The sequence below is a fragment of the Branchiostoma lanceolatum genome, chromosome 16, assembly GCF_035083965.1.
Source record: "Branchiostoma lanceolatum isolate klBraLanc5 chromosome 16, klBraLanc5.hap2, whole genome shotgun sequence".
Classification (NCBI taxonomy): domain Eukaryota; kingdom Metazoa; phylum Chordata; class Leptocardii; order Amphioxiformes; family Branchiostomatidae; genus Branchiostoma; species Branchiostoma lanceolatum.
Genome location: NC_089737.1, coordinates 11,772,422 through 11,791,600, shown reverse-complemented (window position 1 = coordinate 11,791,600; position 19,179 = coordinate 11,772,422). Strand labels below are relative to the sequence as shown.

Below are 19,179 nucleotides of genomic sequence, written 5' to 3'. Positions count from 1 at the left end.
TATTTCAACTTTTGACAAACTTTTATTGATACCGAGGCTTTGCCCTTCATAACTACATGTACTTGTGCGTTCAGTCGTAACATAGTTTTTTTTTTTATGAAAAGGCATTAAAAAACTTAAGAGTAATTTTTAAGCAAATTGTCAATTAAGTATTTCATTTTTTTATCTTCACATGAAGTATACATCTCATCAAACATTGCTGTATTAACATCTGTGAAATAATTCAGTTATTTGCACTTGGATTCTACTCTTATTTTCATGTTATTCTATGTATCGATGAGCCTTTTACAACAGATATTACGGAGACTAACACATATAAATTTATATACATCCCTGACATGACTGGCGCCCATCATTGCTACCGGATTCTACAGTCTGACTGACTGCATGCGCAGCTGGTAAAGAAGAGAGTAGTCTTTTTGTTCTTGCTGGGGAGAAGGAGATGGTGTATATTTAAAAAGATGTATCAATGAGCCTTGTCTCCCCTCCCAGTTTCTCTGTGCAGTTGGTTCACTCCTTGTCCTGATCGTACACCACTCCGGCCACCTTACGCGCCCGGTCCAGGATACCGGCTATCTGTAGACTCATGGCGTGGGTCATCAGAGGACTCTCCTTCAAACCTGTAGTAGGAAAAAGGAGAAACTATCACAACAAAGTCGGCATGAACTGTCAATGCACTCCAAATAGACACATAACAAAGCAAGTGACCACTCATGGTACGGGTCATTAGGGGACTCTCAATATCAAACCTGAAAAAAAGGATAAAATATTGATACAAATAACAAGAGATCGAAGATCTCATACCTCCGTGAAATATTTGGGTTTTGTAAATTTGTTCTTTTAGTGAGAATTTCTTGCTAATTCTGTCTATTTAGGCCAACTTTAGGCCAAACCAACCTTCCCATCCTGCTAGTCTGTGATTACACCCACTTCCACCTCACATCCTGTCACTCTACAGTATTCAAATAACTATGAACGCACACCAGGAGAAACAATGACATTGACCGAAAACAGAACCTCTGTTTGGACGAAAGTAATAACCTGAATTTATTCTCTTATAGACGGCCAATACAGTGCATCAATAGTATTGAAAAAGCCATGGCAGGTATATTATATAATAGCAGCTTGGGGCGATTGCATTGGACATGATCACATCTGTTTCTGACCTTCCTGAAGACACCTCCTGACCTCCATGGCCTCAAACCTCATCCCTGTACTGTTTTCATAGTTGAGAGGTTTCTCCGGTGGAGGGAGGGGGAATTCATGAGTCTTGTCTGGAGCGATCACCTCTGTAGGGCACCAGAAGGTTGGGATCTGAAAAACATTGATTTAGAAACATTTAATGCACTACATCTGCATCTAAACCACATCTTTCCTTACTTATGTTAAAAGGAGATTATGTTTTCATTGACATGATTTGTTTTGGAACATAACACCCCAAAGCTTACAAATTGTTTTACATGTTCATTCTATCAATTTATAGGTTTGGCTGTTTGGGACACACAGCCAGGGCTGCCTGTTGCTATAACAAGGGGCTAGCCCTGCTGACAAATTAAAGACAAAGAAGATACAAATGGAATAGAGGTTTTGGCAATAACAGTATTCTAAGTACATTGAGACTGCTATCACATAAATGTTACGAACATTCTTTAGAGCTTTGGCCTTGGCCTTGGCCTTGGCCAAAGGACAAAAGTTGGGGGCCCTTATAGCAAGTCCTTTCAAGCCACAAATGTCTGTTTCTTCCTCTATCACTATTCAAGCAGCATAATTCAATAAAGGCAAACGACATCCAACATTCTGTCCAAACCTTCAGAAAGCCCATTGTCCCACACACATATGCCTCGTTGGGCATGTTTGCAGACATAGAGCACAGAAGTGTGGCCATCCTGTTTCCACTGTACTTCAGGACAACAGTCACGGTCTCATCGACTCCTGCAGGAAAAACAGCATAAGTCAGGGAGTTGCCATAAAGTGGGGATAGAGTTGGATGTGCAAAGGTTATGTGTGATAGGTTAAAGATGTAACATAACCCGCTGCCACCTGTAGCTACCTGCAAAGCTGGTGTGTTTCACCGAAGAGCAGTTATACCGGCTGCACAGATGCAGGCAGGCAGGGATTCAGCATAATTACGATTACCTTCACAGAATGGAAACTTAATGTTTTTGCTACCTTTCTTCCGTTTCTTCTTCCTCTTCTACTTTTTCACCAAACAAATATAATCAATGACTGGGTCTAGACAGCTGTCACTATGGTTGTCAGTAAAGTTTAGCACACACCCTGCAGTGTTCGATTACATTATGTACATGTAGCAAGTGGTAGGTCAGAGTTGGAGGGGCTGGTCACTTGTATGATATATATGAAAGTGTTTGGGTAAGAATAAACAGAAAAGTAGTTTATGCCAAATAACAGTTACTCAAGCAACTGACTATGATTTTGGAAAGAGCAGTAGTTTGTTAAGTTAGAACATATGGAGGTGACCATTATGTATTTGCTTGCAAATGTTCATATCTACTTCAGTTCTAAGTTGTTTCTGATTAAGTAAAGTAGTTGACCAGTGAAAACAATTACAATACCGGTACCTCACCCCCATCACTGATGAGGTGTCCACTAGTGGTAATATCCTGTGGCTCTTCTCCTCCGAACACCATGGTGGCAAACTGATATAGGTCCCCAGATCCCCAGATTCCCATATCCAACATTGATCCTGAGGGTCTAACAAGATCACAGATCCAGTAAATACATTTCCTTTATCTAAAACATGATCATAAGGGAATATATCCGGTAAAAAAATGATGGCCAATAGACACATCGGCTTTTTAGCGAATGCCCACAAACGCCCACTCTGGCAAAGTCCGCGCTGCACAAATCTTTTTTTTTTTTGCTCGGAATATGTTCAGGTTGTGCTCCCATTAGTTGATCCTGAGTTTCAAGTCAATCCATCTATCCGAAGCTAAATAAAGCGAACTTGAAGATTCTTACCTGGCTTTTTAGCGAATGCCCAGCAAAAAAGGCTTTTTAGCGAATGCCCACTATATCAGCCAAAATATCGGCCATCGTGACGCGGGCGCTAAATCTAACACCATTAACATGTTCAACAAGTTGTCCCCTGAATGTGTATTCAGTTTTTGTACTGTACACGCCTGTAAAGTCACTTTATTTTACGAAATACACGGCGCCGGGGATCCACGGCCCCGGACGTAAAAATCCAATATGGCGGCTCATTTGCATATTTGGGACAGGTTACCAGTGCCGCGGGCCGCGCCGTGTATTTCGTAAAATAAAATGACTTTTCTACTCTTTCCAGCCACTTATGGAGCCTGGTAGAGGCTATCGCGCTGTGTTACTTTTACTTGATCAATCAATATTCCAAATGTTTATTTCTTAGTAAAGATAATTGCATCTTGTACAAGATAGTATACGGTAGAGAAAAGGTGAACATATTATCAGGATATAACACAGCCGGTACGACCACATAAAAACAGGAGCATAGTGAAAACTGACCTTTCTGTCAGCCTTGGCACATCAATGTTAACGTTGTATCCAAAACATGCGGTAACCACCTTCACCTCCCCAACTGCTCCTGAGTCGATGATCTCACGGATCTTTAGGTACGCTGGGAAGAAGCAACTCCAGACAGCCTGTAGCAAGATGTTAACTGTATTATTGGATTAAATGGTTCAATTTCAGAGCTGTTGTGACAATCTGTACAACTGAAGTCAATAGGCATGACATTCACTGGTTTTTACAAAATATCTAAACCATAAAGTCTACGGGGAATGCCTAACCTCTATAATTAGTTACCTTCTCCCTGCTGCCTAACTCTCTATAACCAATAGAGAATGGGGTACCAAATGGCTACCTCAGTGTGCTAAAGGTTAAAATCTGTCCCACATCTTTTGGTGTACAGGTGCCCATCTCCATTTCTACAGCCTTTGGGTCACACAGGCCACTACAGCAGGGGGCTAGTCCACTAATATTGGAGTGTGTTTAACTTCCATACTATTTTTCACAAGTGCTGAGTGCTGAGAAAGCAGTATGCACCATTTTTCAAGACTTTGCTATTACCTGTCCGTTGTTTGAACCCCCAAGTTTTTGAATGAAAGACAAACACTCTACCCTCTCGGGCCATTGCACCGGTTTACCTCCATAAAGAAGATGTTCTTCTCCTTGGCAAGGCCGATCATCTGCTGCGCCTCTCGGGAGTTGACGGCCATCGGCTTCTCACACAGGACAGGCTTCCCTGCCTGGAGCATCATGGTAGTCACTGGTGCATGCTGGGTATGGATGGAACCGATGTACACCACATCTGGGATACATTTAACAAATCACCATCATTATCTTTCATCTTTTCCTTATTACTTAGAAACCTGTAGATAAATATCATCAACTGAAATTAGACATAATTCTTAACTTTAAGTCTGTAGAATTGCAACTGACCTTTTAAAAAACTATATAATTTCAACATGTTTATCATGTCAACATACTATTAGCATCAGTTTATCAATACTCATCTTACCTATATCCTTCTGTGCTGCTAGCTCTGCGTATGAACCATAAGCTGTTGGGATGTTGTGAGTTTTAGCAAACTTCTGGGCACTTTCCAGGCTTCTGGCTGCCACGGCTACAACCTGCACAACATTGAAAGAGGACAAACAAACTTGTAGTTGTGACAGAACCTATCATGAATAAACAATTATTGAAAAAAATGCTTCAAGGATGTGAAACAATAAGCCCATTCGCGATTCGGACTACGCATGTGCAGTGTCAAAGACAAAGGCCCCTGGCTTGTAAACAGTTCTTGTCTCGAAAATTGTCTAGATTTGCATAACAACGCCCAGACGGGTTTTGTTCACATCTCAGGGGCCTTTACCTTTGTCAATGCACATGCATCAGTCGCAATCGCGAATGGGCTTATTGTCACTCACTGGTTACTCTGCTATTTGACGTATTTCAGCTGAAATTTGGTCCCAAAGTTATTCAGACAAAACTGAACAGTTGATGGCCTGATTTCAATCAAGCCTCCTGTAACCGCTCGCCGCCCTGTAACAGCTCGCCGCAAGAAACCCCCGGACAGCTGGAGTTTGCGTTATACAGACTAAACAGTTGAAAGCTTAAGATAAAAACAACCCTACTCACCTGGTGTTCCTCCTTTGGTAGAGTGTCCAGGGCCACTTTGAAGTCGTTGCTGATTTTTCCGGCGCTTACAAACCCCCAACGAGTCGGCGCCATAGCCGAAGCCAGATGTATCACTCTGGAATTAATCATTGTTAGCACATCGTTAGTCTTACCACGTACTCAAGATGATCAAATAAAACTATAACAGACAAACTTTCTAAAGTAATTTCTATAAGCTTTTAATTATTATCAAAAAGTAGAGTAGAGTAGAGTAAAGTAGAGCAGAGCAGAGCAGAGCAGAGCAGAGTAGAGTAGAGTAGAATTAAATCAAAGTAAATCCCGTTCACCTCATTGAATAAGCCCATTCCTAATTCGGACTGCGCATGTGCAGTGTCAGAGGTAAAGGCCCCTGAGAACTGAACAAAACCCATCTGGGCTTTGTTATGCAAATCTAGACAATGTGAAAACGAGAACTGTTTACAAGCCAGGGGCATTCACCTTTGACACTGCACATGCACAGTTGGAATTACGAATGGGCTATTGAATAATTTGGAGACGCCACATAGTCATGTCGCCTTGCCTCCCTACTAGTAGACATTAAGTCACCGAGATCGACAAACGCCTGGTTTTAAGAATCATGACACTACAGATAGTGTTCAGACAGGTTTAAATAGGACCTCCAAACCGCCAAGAAAGGGTAGCCTGGTAGGGTAGCCTGGTCTGGTAGCCTGCCTTTTCCGCGAACCCACCTGGTTTCGCACATGTCTTTTGTATTCGTCGAAAACGGGTCTATTTTGAGCTGTTTAAAACTTAAGTTTTGAATAAAAAAAGCAAACAGAATACCAACTGTTATATATTAGTCGCTGTAGTAAGCAAGCAAAACCCCTGCTGAAATCCTTCTTTAAGAAGCCTGTTTTTAAGAAAAACCTGACAGATTACCTCTTCATGCGTTTAAAGCTCCAGCCTCCTGGTAACCTTTGACCCGCTTTACTGGGTCGCTGTAGGTGGCTGTTGCAGATATTCTGCTGCCTAAATCTATATAATAAATAAATTCCCAATTTTTTCACTAAATCTAAAATTATACCTGCTTATCATTGTATCGAGGAAAACTATAATAAACGAGTAAATAACAATAGTGATAATCTTTATTTTCAGCGAAAAGGGAAAAACACACAGGCATAAAGAAACGTATTGCGTTGAACTACTATATATGCTTATACTAAATATACCCGGTACTAAAAATTGGGAAAATTTTGAAAAAAGGCTGGCGTGAGGATATTTCTTTCTTACATATGGATCGAGTCACTTAAAATACAACAATGATCGGAATTTTCAACAAAAATGAAGACAGTCGACAAACTACCCATTCAACTTTTGATAAACTTTCAACTTTCATTGGGACAGGTTGGCACGTTAATATCTAACCAGTAGTGCTAGTCGTACTTTTTTAATGAAAGAAGTGACATTAATGTTAGATTTGAGAATCTTTAAATCACAATCGAGCATTTATTTCATCTTCATATGACTAATACATCACATCGAACGAGCTGTTACATCAGAGAAACAATTCATTTTATTAATATTTGCATTTTCTTAGAGATAGTCTAGGATGAGAAAACTGAAAAACTCGTCCCGTAGCACACCCTCGACATAATTAGCCCTACTGGATTAGTCCAGTATCATAGAATGATATAGCTTGAGCCTTGATGTCTCCCAACCATCTTTAGTTATGACGTTATATGGTCCATGTGGGACTCTTAAAGCAAATATATGCAAATTGGGCAAATTTGCCCCAAATTGATAAAGCATCATAACTTTAAGAGAAGTTGGATTAAACTCTTTCTTCTATTTATATGTATCTATGAGCCTTGTTAGTCGGTTGGTTCACTCCTTGTCCTGATCGTACACCACTCCGACCACCTTACGCGTCTGGTCCAGGATACCGGCTATCTGTAGACTCATGGCGTGGGTCATCAGGGGACTCTCCTTCAAACCTGCAAGATGATAAAATAATGATAAAAATCTCCGTGACTTAAGCTTGTTATGAATTTCTTCTCTTTTTGATTTCTTCGAATTTATAGCTAATTCTGCGTATGCGGGACAACTTTAGACACGGGCAAAACCAACCTCATCTTTCATGGCAAAACCAACCTTCCCATCCTGCTAGTCTCCGTTTTCTGTTTAGATCAACTTTTTCCTCCTCCTCCCCACATCCTGTCACTCAGACACACAGACCTATACCTCCGTTATTTACTGAGGTCATGATCTGAACTTGACGCTCGTATAGAAGGCTGATAAAGAGCGTTGATAGTATTCAAAAGGCTTGACATATCAATTAACAGCTTGGCAATTACATCGGTACATTTATAGGCTTATCTATTCCTGACCTTCCTGAAGACACCTCCTGACCTCCATGGCCTCAAACCTCATCCCTGTACTGTTTTCAAAGTTGAGAGGCTTTTCCGGTGGAGGGAGGGGGAACTCATGAATCTTGTCTGGAGCGATCACTTCTGTAGGACACCAGAATAATGGGATCTGCAAAACATCAATGATGTGAAATAGTTACTCATGTTTGTACCGTTAGTCCATCATGTTTAAATCCGTTTTGCCCTGGTATACTCTGTAGCATGTCTAACCATTTTGATGCATCTCTAAAAGCGCGTTTAAAAGACTTTTTGCTTGCGGGCATCCATGGCATCAGGCAGCAGATATATTTTGAAAGATTGTAGCAACAGTAGAACGTCTAGTTGATTTTTTTGGCTAATGTGTCTAAAATGTCCTGAATTTTTCTCCCTTTTGGTAGCAAAGTAAGTTACTGAAAATCCTGAAAAGGGCCGATGGTCCTCAATTTTACACACCTTGATAGAGCCCTTCGTACCGTAGACATATGCCTCGTTAGCAAGGTTTGCAGATGCACCGGAGATCAGGGTCGCCATCCTGTTTCCACTGTACTTTAGCACAATGGTTACTGTCTCGTCCACGCCTAGGCAAAACATCAAGAGGGTTATTTATATACAAGTAAACAACAAGCTCGAAATTAATGGCATCACAATAAAACAGCAAACAATATGTGATTGCCAGAAAATGATGACATAAAATAAAATAAGATAAAAAAATGAATAGACAAATTGCCAGATACATTTATCATAGTTTTATCAGATTGTCTTATTGTAAAGGCAGAGGTATCTGCAAAGAAAATTGAGACATAAAGTAAATCATCACAAAATGGCTTTAACTTGGTCTGAATAATCATGATATATATCTGAAACTTTTAGTGCAGCTTACCCCCATCAGTGAGATGTCCACTGACAGTGATGTCCTCTGGTTCTTCCTCTCCAAACACCATGGTGGCAAACTGAATAGTGTAGATCCCCAAAAGAAGCAATCCTCCTCCTGCTACGGATCTGTGAAGAAAAAGATGTAAAATTAAAATACGCCATACTCGAAGTGTATGATGGTTTTGCAGAAGCAATCCCGCTCCTGATCCTTACATTAGAAGATCAAAAATTAGGTTACAACACACTGACAATTCTTTGAGTGACTCATTTGTAGTGAGTAGCGGTATTCGCACGTTGAGTGTAATGTATGATAAACATAATCATGATGTGTCATCATGACCAAATCATAACAACAGACCTCTCTTGCTTATATACACCTGTTGGCAGATTCTTTCCAAAACATGCGGTGATCAACTTTACTTCTCCGACATCTCCCGAGTCGACGATCTCACGGACTTTCTTGTACGATGGGAAGAAGCGACTCTTGATAGCCTAATGATCAAAACAAAAACAAACACGAAACTGACCTTTCTAGTTTAGGTTGAGACTGAACCTTTCCGGAACATGCGGTGACCAGTTTAACCTCGCCCACATCACCCGAGTCGATCATCTGACGGACTTTTTTGTACACCGGGAAGTATCGGCTCCAAATAGCCTTGGTCAGAACGCAAACAAAGCTACATTTTAAGATCAGACTCTGAAGAATAAAGGGGGTCGTACACCATGAAAATAGTTACTCATCAGCGTAAAAGGGGTCGTATTTCTAACTACTAATTAGTGAGTTGTTTCTGTGACTGGTAGTAATTGGTTGTTTGCTGTCTCAGGATACCGACTTCTGACTAACTTTGACCCAGTGCTGACGTCACACCTGCGTAAAAGTATGTGTCCACAGCGCTTGGGTCAGACAGCTGAAGAAGACCGGTGATTCGGCCGAAAATTCCGGTGAGTCGATTCTTTGAGTTGGAGAACAACTTATTCCTCATCATGTAGTTTACCAACCATATAAAGATGAACTTTTATGCTAATCTACGGAGAAAACCTTACCTCCATAAAGAAGAGGTTCTTCTCCTTAGCGAGGCCGATCATCTGCCGCGCCTCTCGGGAGTTGACGGCCATCGGCTTCTCACACAGGACAGGCTTTCCTGCCTCGAGCATCATGGTAGTCACTGGTGCATGCTGGAGGTGGACGGCACCGATGTACACCACGTCTGGGGTAACAACATTATCAGTAATAGATCTACAATGCGCGTGTTTATTAAAGCCATCCATAACAAACTGGTCTCTAGCTGGTGCTTCTTTACCTAGTAAAAGCATGTAACTGTCAAGACTGTAGAGAGAAAAACGTTTGATGATTTTTCTTCTGCAGATAAAAAGAGAAACCGTTCTGATATGGAACTCTTTATTCCAATAAGCATTATAACCTTATAAATACAAAAGAAGAACTTAATTGAGCGACAATTGTAACTGGTACAATGTATGGTAAATTAAATGACATACATAACAGTTGAACTATTGCTAATATCTTACAATGCTAAGAACTAAGCTTATATCTATGGGTATATGTGTAAGATTGAATCGTCAGTGTGTGGAAAAGCTAGTCCATAACACTTTTTGTAGATTTGACAAGTCAACAAAGTAAATTCAATTGTCGAACCTATATCTTCCTGTTCTGCAAGTTCTGCATATGACCCATATGCCTTTGGGATGTTGTGAGTTTTAGCAAACTTCTGGGCAGTTTCCAGGCTCCTAGATGCCACAGCCACAACCTGTAAGACACATGAGGAGAAAGAAATGAAATGAAAAAGAAAAAAAACTTTAACCCTTGTCCTGCTGGCTTGTCCTGTTTTTTTCATTAATTTATTTCATTAATTTGATTGCTTAATCCGATTTCCCCTTGATTTTCAGTCTGCGCTGCTGTGGCATAGTTACTTCCGCATTCGGTGTGTTTAGCTGCGGTGTGATGAAAAATACCCCTATACGGGACCCACATACAGGCTCCATACATAATGTGCAACCCATATATATATTATATAGGTGCCCCGCAGGACAAGGGTTTTAAAGGCTGAACCTGAATTACTTTCTTACTTACTCCGTAATTACTATGAAAATAGTTAAGGGATAATCTATTGCTGAAATACGGTATTTGCAGATAAAACTGAGTTGTGAATCAAACAAGCAATGCTCACCTGATGTTCGTTCCTAGGCAGGGTGTCAAGTGCAACCTTGAAATCGTTGCAAATTCTTCCTGTGGCCACGAAACCCCAACGAGTCGGTGCCATATTGAGTTACCTGATGTATAAACGTTACTGTAGTCACTCTGAAATTAACCGTTGTTCGGAACCTTTCGGCCAATATCCGATGGCTGAACACTACCATAAAGTACGTTGAAGATACATTTATGTATAACTACTTTACATAACAATTGTGTATTAAAGATACAACGTATGCAAATTTCATAGCAACAATTCCAGTAAACTATTAAAATGTACCCTACTTGTCCGAGAACGCACAGACACCGCGAGGCACCAAATCGAATAACTCTCTTGCCGGAAGTAAGTTTACAATCCGCCCCCCCCCCCCCCCCCCCACGCTACTTTTAGTCCCATAAACCGATATAAACAACTATTAGAAAAGAAGAAGAAAAATGAACGGCCTGCTGGTGACCTTAAGAGAAAGAATCTCAAATATCACTGACAGAGTCATTCTTACCAGTGACGATTTCCTGAGCTATCACTCCGGAACACTCCCACGGCTGCACACTGTTCAACTTTGACCCCGCCCCTCTAGATCTACTGTGGACTTTGACCGATGAGGTTTTGACCTACTTAACTAGCAGTACGATACTAGTTTGTGACAAAAGGTGCTCGATTCTCTCTCTACCTAATGAAAGGAGAAAGTTATCTTTAACTTAAGACGCCAAGTACTTTATTTTGATAGATAGAATATTACAGGCCAGCCTGGACATATGTATGTCATTTCACCAAGTTAATGTACTAGATAATGACAAAAATACTGCATGCATTGTTGTACCATAACAGCTGTACATAGCTAATCATTATCGCACTACTTTGAGCAGACCGTGAAAAGCAAGAGCACATCTGATCTTATTTTAGAGCCAGATTTGATAACACGACATTTATCGTACTTCTTTAGCCCACACTGGCAAATACTATAGAAAATTGAATGTAATTGGTTAAAAAGTTAAGTAATGTACAAAGTGCATACGGCAAGACAGTGGCACAACTCTGCCGATTAACACTTATCATTTGCATAACGCTACCACAATTTCCCGCGACCAACGGTCGAGGCCACATTCTCGACGATGGCGACTAACCAAATACTGATATTGTAGAGTACACAAGACACTGAAGAGTATGTACAACTAAACATATACTAAGCGTACAACAGAAAAGTGGTCTTAAAACCAACTTGTCCACAGTATCTTAATCTGGTGCCTTTTGAAGGTAAGGCTATTTACATGCGCATACTACGGTTAAAAATGTAATACATAAAGCCCGTTCCTTCGGTAGAGTATCTAGGGCCACTTTAAAGTCGTTGCTGATTTTCCCGGCGCTTACAAACCCCCAACGAGTCGGCGCCATAGCCGATGCCAGATGTATCACTCTGGAATTAATCATTGTTAGCACATTGTTAGTCTTCTTGATCTTGATCATGATTTGGTACTGGGCAACACCCCTCTTGTTGGGGTAAAGCGCACAGGGGAGTGTGCTGTGCTTTAATCTTACCATCTTTAATCTTTAGTCTTACCACGTACTCAAGATGATCAAATAAAACTAAAACAGACAAACTTTCTAAAGTCTGTAATTATCTCCATGAAAAATGGAGATATTGTTTTTGGCGTGTTTGTGTGTGTGTTTGTGTTTGTGTTTCCGGACTATTGTAGGCAGCATAACTCAAGAACCTCTGGATGGATTACGATGATATTTGGTATGTGGGCCGGTGTTGTGAGGCCGAAATTCAAGGTCGATTTTGGGCCCCCTGGTATGTGACCTTGGTACTGCAGCAGAACCTCCGTTTTTGTATCTTTTGACCTGGACGTGCTGTGGTCTTGCTTTTTGGGTGGCAGATAGCTTGTGATGTAATTAAGAAATGGTGTAGGTTTGGGCCCCCTAGCAGCTTGCTCTGGAACTGCAGGGGCGTTATTGTGAAAATCTTCTAAGGAGAATAACTGAACAAAGGGACAACGGATTTCCATGATATTCAGTATGCAGGTAGCTTAGACAGAGCTGTACACAATGAAGTGCAAATTATGCTAATTGAGGATTAATTTGCATAGATAATGAGGAAAATCTATATTTGCAGTGTTTTCCATTATAAGACTCAAATACATGTAACATATGTAGTTTATGGAAAGTGGAGCATCAACAAATACCAATTATGCAAATAAATTCCTAATTTGCATAATTAATGAAAAAACACCAAAATTCATCAAATTGGAAAATTATAGGACTGTCAATATTGCAACATGTGTAAGTAAGATAAAGGTGTTTATGATTAAGCATATATTATGTAAATGTGTAAGTCATTTGCATAAATAGAATTGTTCATGGAGATATGAGGTCGCGGAACTCTTGTTTCTATTAGCTTTTAAGTATTAAGTAAATCCGGTTCTCCTCATTGAATAAGCCCATTCGTAATTCCGACTGCGCATGTGCAGTGTCAGAGGTAAAGGCCCCTGAGACGTGAACAAAACCCGGCTGGGCTTTGTGAGTATGCAAATCTAGACAATGTCGAGACGGGAACTGTTTACAAGCCAGGGGCATTCACCTTTGACACTGCACATGCCCAGTTGGAAGTACGAATGGGCTTTATTGAATAATTTGGAGACGACACATAGTCGTGTCGCCTTGCAAGGCGACAGGACTATGTGGCCTCTCCAAATTATTGCCTCCCTACTAGTAGACATTAAGTCACCGAGATGGACAAAAGCCTCGTTTTAAGAATCATGACACTAAAGATAGTTTTCAGACAGGTTAAAATAGGACCTCCAACCCGCCAAGAAAACTCAGGGTAGCCTGGTAGGGTAGCCTAGCCTGTTAGCCGGCCTTTTCCGCGAACCCAGGTTTCGCACATTTGTATTCGTCGAAAACGGGTCAATCTTAAAAGTTTTGAACAAAAAAGCAAACTGTTAGTCGCTGTAGTAAGCAAGCAAACCCCCTGCTGAAATCCTTCTTTAAGAAGCCTGTTTTTAAGAAAAACCTGACAGATTACCTCTTCATGCGTGTAAAGCTCCAACCTCCCGGTAACCTTTGACCCGCTTTAACTGGGTCGCTGTAGGTGGCTGTTGCAGATATTCTGCTGCCTAAATTCATACAATACATAAATTCCCAATTTTTTCACTGAATCTGGAATTATACCTGCTATCATTGTATGGAGGAAAACGATAATAAACGAGTAAATAAAAATTGTGATAATCTTTATTTCTAGCGAAAGGGGAAGAACGCACAGGCATAAGGAAACGTCTTGCGTTGAACTACTATATATGCTTATACTAAATATACCAAAAATTGGGAAAATTTTTAAAAAAGACTGGCGTGAGGATATTTATTTCTATTACATATGGATTGAGTCACTTGAAATAGAAAATGATCGGAATTTTTAACAACAAAAGAAGACAGTCGACAAACTACCCATTCGACTTTTGATAAACTTTCAACTTTCATTGAGAAAGGTTTTGTACGTTAATATCTACCCAGCAGTACTAGTGGTACTTTTTTAATGAAAGAAGCGAAATTAAAGAGAATTTTTAAATCACAACCGAGCATTCATTTCATCTGCATATGTCTAATACATCACATCAACGGCTGTTACATCAGAGAAACAATTCATTCAGTATTTGCATTTTTAAATTTCTTAGAGATTGTCTAGGATCATCGAAACCTGAAAAACTCGTCTCGTAGCACATCCTCGACATAATAAGCCCTACTGGATTAGTCCAGTATCATAGAATGATATAGCTTGATGAGCCTTGATGTCTCTCAATCGTCTTTAGTATGACGTTAGATGATAGTCCAGGTGGGACATCATGATTCTATGGCTCTTTAAGCAAATATATGCAAATTGGGCAAATTTGCCCCAAATTGAAAATAAACCAGCATAACGAAAAGTTGGATTCTGCTTTTTTTTTTCTTTTATTCTCAGTGTATTTATGAGCCTTGTCTCCCCTCCAGTTCTGCTGAGCGGTTGGTTCACTCCTTGTCCTGATCGTACACCACTCCGACCACCTTACGCGTCTGGTCCAGGATACCGGCTATCTGTAGACTCATGGCGTGGGTCATCAGAGGACTCTCCTTCAAACCTGCAAAAAATTTCAAAAAAGATTAAAAGAAATCTCCGTGACTTGTTATACATTTCTTCTCTTATTGATTTCTTTGAATTTATAGCTACTTCTGTGTATGCGGTATAACTTTAGACCCGGGCAAAAGCAACCTTCCCATCCTGCTGGTCTCCGGTTTTTGTTTAGATCAACTTTTTCCTCCTCCTGAGGACCTCACAGTGTCACTCAGACACACAGACTTGAATAATACCTCCGTTTTTTTTTACTGAGGTCATGATCTGAACTCGACACTCGTATAGAAGGCTGATAAAGAGCGTTGCTAGTATTCAAATTAGGCCTGACATATCAATTAACAGCTTGGCGATTACATTGGCACATTGGGATTGAAATTATCTATTCCTGACCTTCCTGAAGACACCTCCTAACTTCCATGGCCTCAAACCTCAGCCCCGTGTTTTCATAGTTGAGAGGCTTCTCTGGTGGAGGGAGGGGGAACTCATGTGTGCCGTCTGGAGCGATCACTTCTGTAGGACACCAGAAGGTTGGGATCTGCAAAACATCAATGACATGAAATAGTTACTCATGTTTGTACAGTTAGTCCATTATGTTTAAATCCGTTTTGATTGCCCTGGTATACTCTGTAGCATGTCTAACCATTTAAGCGCTTTTTAATGACTTTTTGCTTGCGACGCAAATTGTGACAAATTGGTCAATGGCATCAGGCAGCAGATATATTTTGAAAGATTGTAGCAACAGTAGAACGTCTAGCTTATTTTTTTGGCACTTATGTGTCTAAAATGTCCTGAATTTTTACTACCTTTTGGTAGCAAATTAAGTTATCAAAATCCTTAAAAGGGCCGATGATCCTCAATTTTTCACACCTTGAGAGAGCCCTTCGTGCCGTAGACATATGCCTCGTTAGCCAAGTTTGCAGATGCACCGGAGATCAGGGTCGCCATCCTGTTTCCACTGTACTTCAGCACAATGGTGACAGTCTCGTCCACACCTAGGCAACATCAAGTAAGCAACATTATCATCACCATCAACTGATCTCTGCATCTGCAGTAGTTGAAACATCCTGCAGCTGCATTCAGTCTTTATTCATCTTCCTCCCCTTTTCCATGCATCCTGCGAGCTCCCTTAGCTCCCGGAGTTTCTTTCCTGTTGTGGGTGGGCCTCGAGCTCGCCCTCTGTGCTGCAGGTCTCCCTTTAGCAAGGTGAGTAAATTGACACAGTATCTTCCTTTGCGTGTTTTGTATCTGTTGGATCTTGATATTGAAAATTCCAGGGCTTTTTGTGCAGGTGTGTCTTGTGCAATTCAAGTAAGCAACGGGCTTGGGATAAATCGTATCACACAAAAAAGCAATATGTGATTACCAGATACATGTATCATAGTTTTGTCAGAAGGTCGCAAAACCTTCTTATTGTGAAGCCAATAAAGGGAGAAACATCTGCAAGGCATATTGAAATTGAACAAGTCTATCATCACAAACCGGCTTTAACTTGGTCTGAATAATGATAATATAGATCTAAAACCTTTAGTGCAGCTCACCCCCATCAGTGAGATGTCCACTGACAGTGATGTCCTCTGGTTCTTCCTCTCCAAACACCATGGTGGCAAACTGAATAGTGTAGATCCCCAAACCAAGCAATCCTCCTCCTGCTACGGATCTGTGAAGAAAAAGGTGTAAAACTAGAATACGTGATACTCGGAGTCTATCAGGCTTTTGCAGAAGCAATCCCGCTCCTGATCCGGACATAAGAAGATCAAAAATTAGGTTACAACATACTGACAATTCTTTGAGTGACTCATATTAGTGAGTGGCGTTATTCACAAGGTGAATGTAACGTATGGTAAACGGATTCATGTGATTAGATCAGGACGAGTCTCCATGACCCAATCATGACAACTGACCTCTCTTGCTTATATACACCTGTTGGCAGATTCTTTCCAAAACATGCGGTGATCAACTTTACATCTCCGACATCTCCCGAGTCGACGATCTCACGGACTTTCTTGTACGATTGGAAGAAGCGACTCTTAATAGCCTAATGGTAAATACAAGACAAAAAACACAGAACTGACCTTTCTAGTTTAGCTTGAGGCACAACCTTTCCTAAACATGCGGTGACCAGTTTTACATCTCCCACAGCACCAGAGTTGATCATCTCCCGGACTTTTTTGTACACCGGGAAGTATCGGCTCCATATAGCCTTGATCAGAACACAAACAAAGCTGCATTTTAAAACCAGACTCTAAAGTATAAAAGGGTTCGTGTTTTCGGCTACTCATTAGTGACTGGTTTCTGTGACTGGTAGTGGTTGGTTGTTTTCTGTCTCAGTTAGTAAGCATTCTCCGAAAGCTCAACACCAGAGAAATGTAACGATCGTGCACCGGGAAGTATCGGCTCCAAATAGCCTTAGTCAGAACATAAACAAAGCTATAACTACTAGACCCTATAGTATAAAGGAGGCCATATTTTCATCTACTTATTACTGACTGGTTGTTTGCTGCAAGGGCTCATCACCAGACAAACGTAACGAACTTCCCACTGGTCATTTTAGATGTGGAAAGATTCTGCAAGTTTTGAACATCTATTCCGGTAACGAACTCCCTGAGATCTTCCCTTATCAGTCATAAGATGCAAGCTAGTTTTTTTTTTTTTTTATGTTGGATTCGAAGATACACAACGAAAATATGAAGACCAGTGATTCGGCCGTTCTTTGAAAGTTCTTTGAGTTGGAGAACAGCTTATTTCTCATTATGTTTTGCCAACTTTCATGCTTATCTATGGAGAAAGCCTTACCTCCATAAAGAAGAGGTTCTTCTCCTTAGCGAGGCCGATCATCTGCCGCGCCTCTCGGGAGTTGACGGCCATCGGCTTCTCACACAGGACAGGCTTCCCCGCCTGGAGCATCATGGTAGTCACTGGTGCATGCTGGGGGTGGACTGCACCGATATACACCACGTCTGGGGTAACAAGATTATAAGTAATAGATTTACAAACACAATAGTTTACTAAACCCATTTATAACAAATTAATCTCTATTGGCTTCTTTTTTACCTATTAAAACACATAACTGTCAAGACTGTAGAGACAAAGGTTTGTTGATTTGTTTTCTATACAGATTCAATTATACCGCTCTGATATCGAACTGTTTAAGCATTATAACCTCATAACTCAGATACAGAAGAAGAACTTTAAAATATTGTTTGACAATTGTACCGAGTACAACGACAGTTGAACTATCACTTATATCTGCAAATTCTAAAGAACTAATCCAATCTATCAATACATGTAAAAGATTATAATGTCAGGGTGTGGAATTAAAGCTAGCCTGGCATGAGACTTTCTGTAGATTTGCCAAGTCAATTCAATTGTCGAACCTATATCTTCCTGTTCTGCAAGTTCTGCATATGACCCATATGCCTTTGGGATGTTGTGAGTTTTAGCAAACTTCTGGGCAGTTTCCAGGCTCCTAGATGCCACAGCCACAATCTGTAAGACACAGGAGGAGAAAGAAATAAGGAAAATAAACTTTAACCCTTGTCCTCCTGGCGTTTTTTTACGCAATTTATTTCATCAACGTGATTTCTTAATCAGTTCGTTTTCCCTTGATTTCTTCTGCGCTGCTGTGGCATAGATACTTCCGCATTCGGTGCGTTTCACTGCGATATGACCCGTTCAGTTGAGAAATACCCCCAACCCGGACGTATTCCGGACCCACATACAGGATCTATACATAATGTGCAACCCGGGGGCCCCAAAGGGCAAGGGTTTTAAAGGCTGAACCTGAATTACTTTCTCACTTACTCCGTATGAAAATAGTTAATGGATAATCTAATGCTGGAATATGCGTATCATAGTGCAGATAAAACTGAGTTGTGAATCAAACAAGCATTATGCTCACCTGATGTTCGTCCCTTGGCAGGGTGTCCAGTGCAACCTTGAAATCGTTGCAAATTCTTCCTGTGGCCACGAAACCCCAACGCGTCGGCGCCATGTTGAATCACCTGTTGTACTATAGTCACTCTGAAATCAACCATTGTTCGGAACCGTTGGTAGCCTGAGTACCAGACTCCGTAGTGACCGCTGGCTCAATTCTTGTCGCTTGCTAACGTGGTTATAGAGCCAGTGGTCACTACGGAGGCTGGTACTCAGGCTAAACCGTTGGGCCATCATGGCTAACACACTACCATGAATTACGTTGAATATACCTTTATGTACAACTACTTTACATAACGATTATACAAGATACAACGTATGCAAATTTCATAGCAACAATTCCAGTAAACTGAATGTACTCTACTTGTCCGAGAACAACTAAAAGGAGAAGAAACATGAACGGCTTGCTGGTGACCTTAAGAAAAAAAAGCTAAAATTTCACTGACAGATTCATTCTTACCTGTGACGATTTCCTGAGCTATCAATCGGGAACACTCCCACCGCTGCAAACTTTGACCCCGCCCCTCTAATGTGGACTTTG

General features: G+C 40.8%; 3 protein-coding genes across 7 annotated transcripts; all 3 read right to left on the bottom strand.

Annotated features, from left to right (window-relative positions):
- Positions 1-2: 2 nt before the first annotated feature.
- LOC136421923 (trans-1,2-dihydrobenzene-1,2-diol dehydrogenase-like) lies at positions 3-13,682 on the bottom strand. 3 transcript variants are annotated; one of them, XM_066409506.1, is made up of 9 exons: positions 13,626-13,682; positions 5,137-5,251; positions 4,517-4,628; positions 4,143-4,306; positions 3,502-3,638; positions 2,585-2,712; positions 1,808-1,932; positions 1,167-1,314; positions 3-620 (listed from the first exon to the last, which is right to left on the bottom strand). In XM_066409506.1, the coding sequence occupies exons 1-9, from the start codon at positions 13,631-13,633 to the stop codon at positions 511-513; spliced, it is 1,047 nt and encodes a 348-aa protein (XP_066265603.1). In that variant the 5' UTR covers positions 13,634-13,682; the 3' UTR covers positions 3-510. The 3 variants fall into 3 exon arrangements, with proteins under 3 accessions (XP_066265603.1, XP_066265604.1, XP_066265605.1); XM_066409507.1 differs by lacking the exon at positions 13,626-13,682 and adding an exon at positions 6,055-6,158; XM_066409508.1 differs by lacking the exon at positions 13,626-13,682 and adding an exon at positions 5,463-5,627.
- LOC136421927 (trans-1,2-dihydrobenzene-1,2-diol dehydrogenase-like) lies at positions 6,246-11,430 on the bottom strand. 2 transcript variants are annotated; one of them, XM_066409515.1, is made up of 9 exons: positions 11,103-11,430; positions 10,580-10,682; positions 10,048-10,159; positions 9,438-9,601; positions 8,921-9,048; positions 8,401-8,519; positions 7,974-8,098; positions 7,503-7,650; positions 6,246-7,109 (listed from the first exon to the last, which is right to left on the bottom strand). In XM_066409515.1, exons 2-9 carry the CDS (start codon positions 10,670-10,672, stop codon positions 7,000-7,002), a joined length of 999 nt encoding a protein of 332 aa, XP_066265612.1. In that variant the 5' UTR covers positions 10,673-10,682; positions 11,103-11,430; the 3' UTR covers positions 6,246-6,999. The 2 variants fall into 2 exon arrangements, with proteins under 2 accessions (XP_066265612.1, XP_066265611.1); XM_066409514.1 differs by lacking the exon at positions 8,921-9,048 and adding an exon at positions 8,752-8,885.
- Positions 13,683-13,815: 133 nt separating the features above from the next.
- On the bottom strand, positions 13,816-19,138 carry LOC136421929 (trans-1,2-dihydrobenzene-1,2-diol dehydrogenase-like). 2 transcript variants are annotated; one of them, XM_066409517.1, is made up of 9 exons: positions 19,099-19,138; positions 18,604-18,714; positions 18,080-18,191; positions 17,499-17,662; positions 16,607-16,740; positions 16,244-16,362; positions 15,573-15,697; positions 15,096-15,240; positions 13,816-14,712 (listed from the first exon to the last, which is right to left on the bottom strand). In XM_066409517.1, the coding sequence occupies exons 2-9, from the start codon at positions 18,694-18,696 to the stop codon at positions 14,603-14,605; spliced, it is 1,002 nt and encodes a 333-aa protein (XP_066265614.1). In that variant the 5' UTR covers positions 18,697-18,714; positions 19,099-19,138; the 3' UTR covers positions 13,816-14,602. The 2 variants fall into 2 exon arrangements, with proteins under 2 accessions (XP_066265614.1, XP_066265615.1); XM_066409518.1 differs by lacking the exons at positions 16,607-16,740; positions 19,099-19,138 and adding an exon at positions 16,778-16,905 and having other exon boundaries at positions 18,604-18,745.
- Between the last annotated feature and the right edge of the window lie 41 nt (positions 19,139-19,179).

Excerpts from the sequence above, each read along its gene's own strand:
- LOC136421927 (XM_066409514.1), bottom strand. The coding sequence starts at position 10,672 with ATGGCACCGACTCGTTGGGGTTTCGTGGCCACAGGAAGAATTTGCAAC. Across the intron at positions 8,886-9,437 it reads AGAACCTCTTCTTTATGGAG|GCTATCAAGAGTCGCTTCTT; the intron begins GTAAGGTTTTCT and ends TTTGATCATTAG. Across the intron at positions 7,651-7,973 it reads GTACGAAGGGCTCTATCAAG|ATCCCATTATTCTGGTGTCC; the intron begins GTGTGTAAAATT and ends GATGTTTTGCAG.
- LOC136421923 (XM_066409506.1), bottom strand. Across the intron at positions 3,639-4,142 it reads AGAACATCTTCTTTATGGAG|GCTGTCTGGAGTTGCTTCTT; the intron begins GTAAACCGGTGC and ends ATCTTGCTACAG. Across the intron at positions 1,315-1,807 it reads GGACAATGGGCTTTCTGAAG|ATCCCAACCTTCTGGTGCCC; the intron begins GTTTGGACAGAA and ends AATGTTTTTCAG.
- LOC136421929 (XM_066409517.1), bottom strand. The coding sequence starts at position 18,696 with ATGGCGCCGACGCGTTGGGGTTTCGTGGCCACAGGAAGAATTTGCAAC. Across the intron at positions 17,663-18,079 it reads TGCAGAACAGGAAGATATAG|ACGTGGTGTATATCGGTGCA; the intron begins GTTCGACAATTG and ends TTGTTACCCCAG. Across the intron at positions 14,713-15,095 it reads TAGGAGGTGTCTTCAGGAAG|GTTTGAAGGAGAGTCCTCTG; the intron begins GTCAGGAATAGA and ends AATTTTTTGCAG.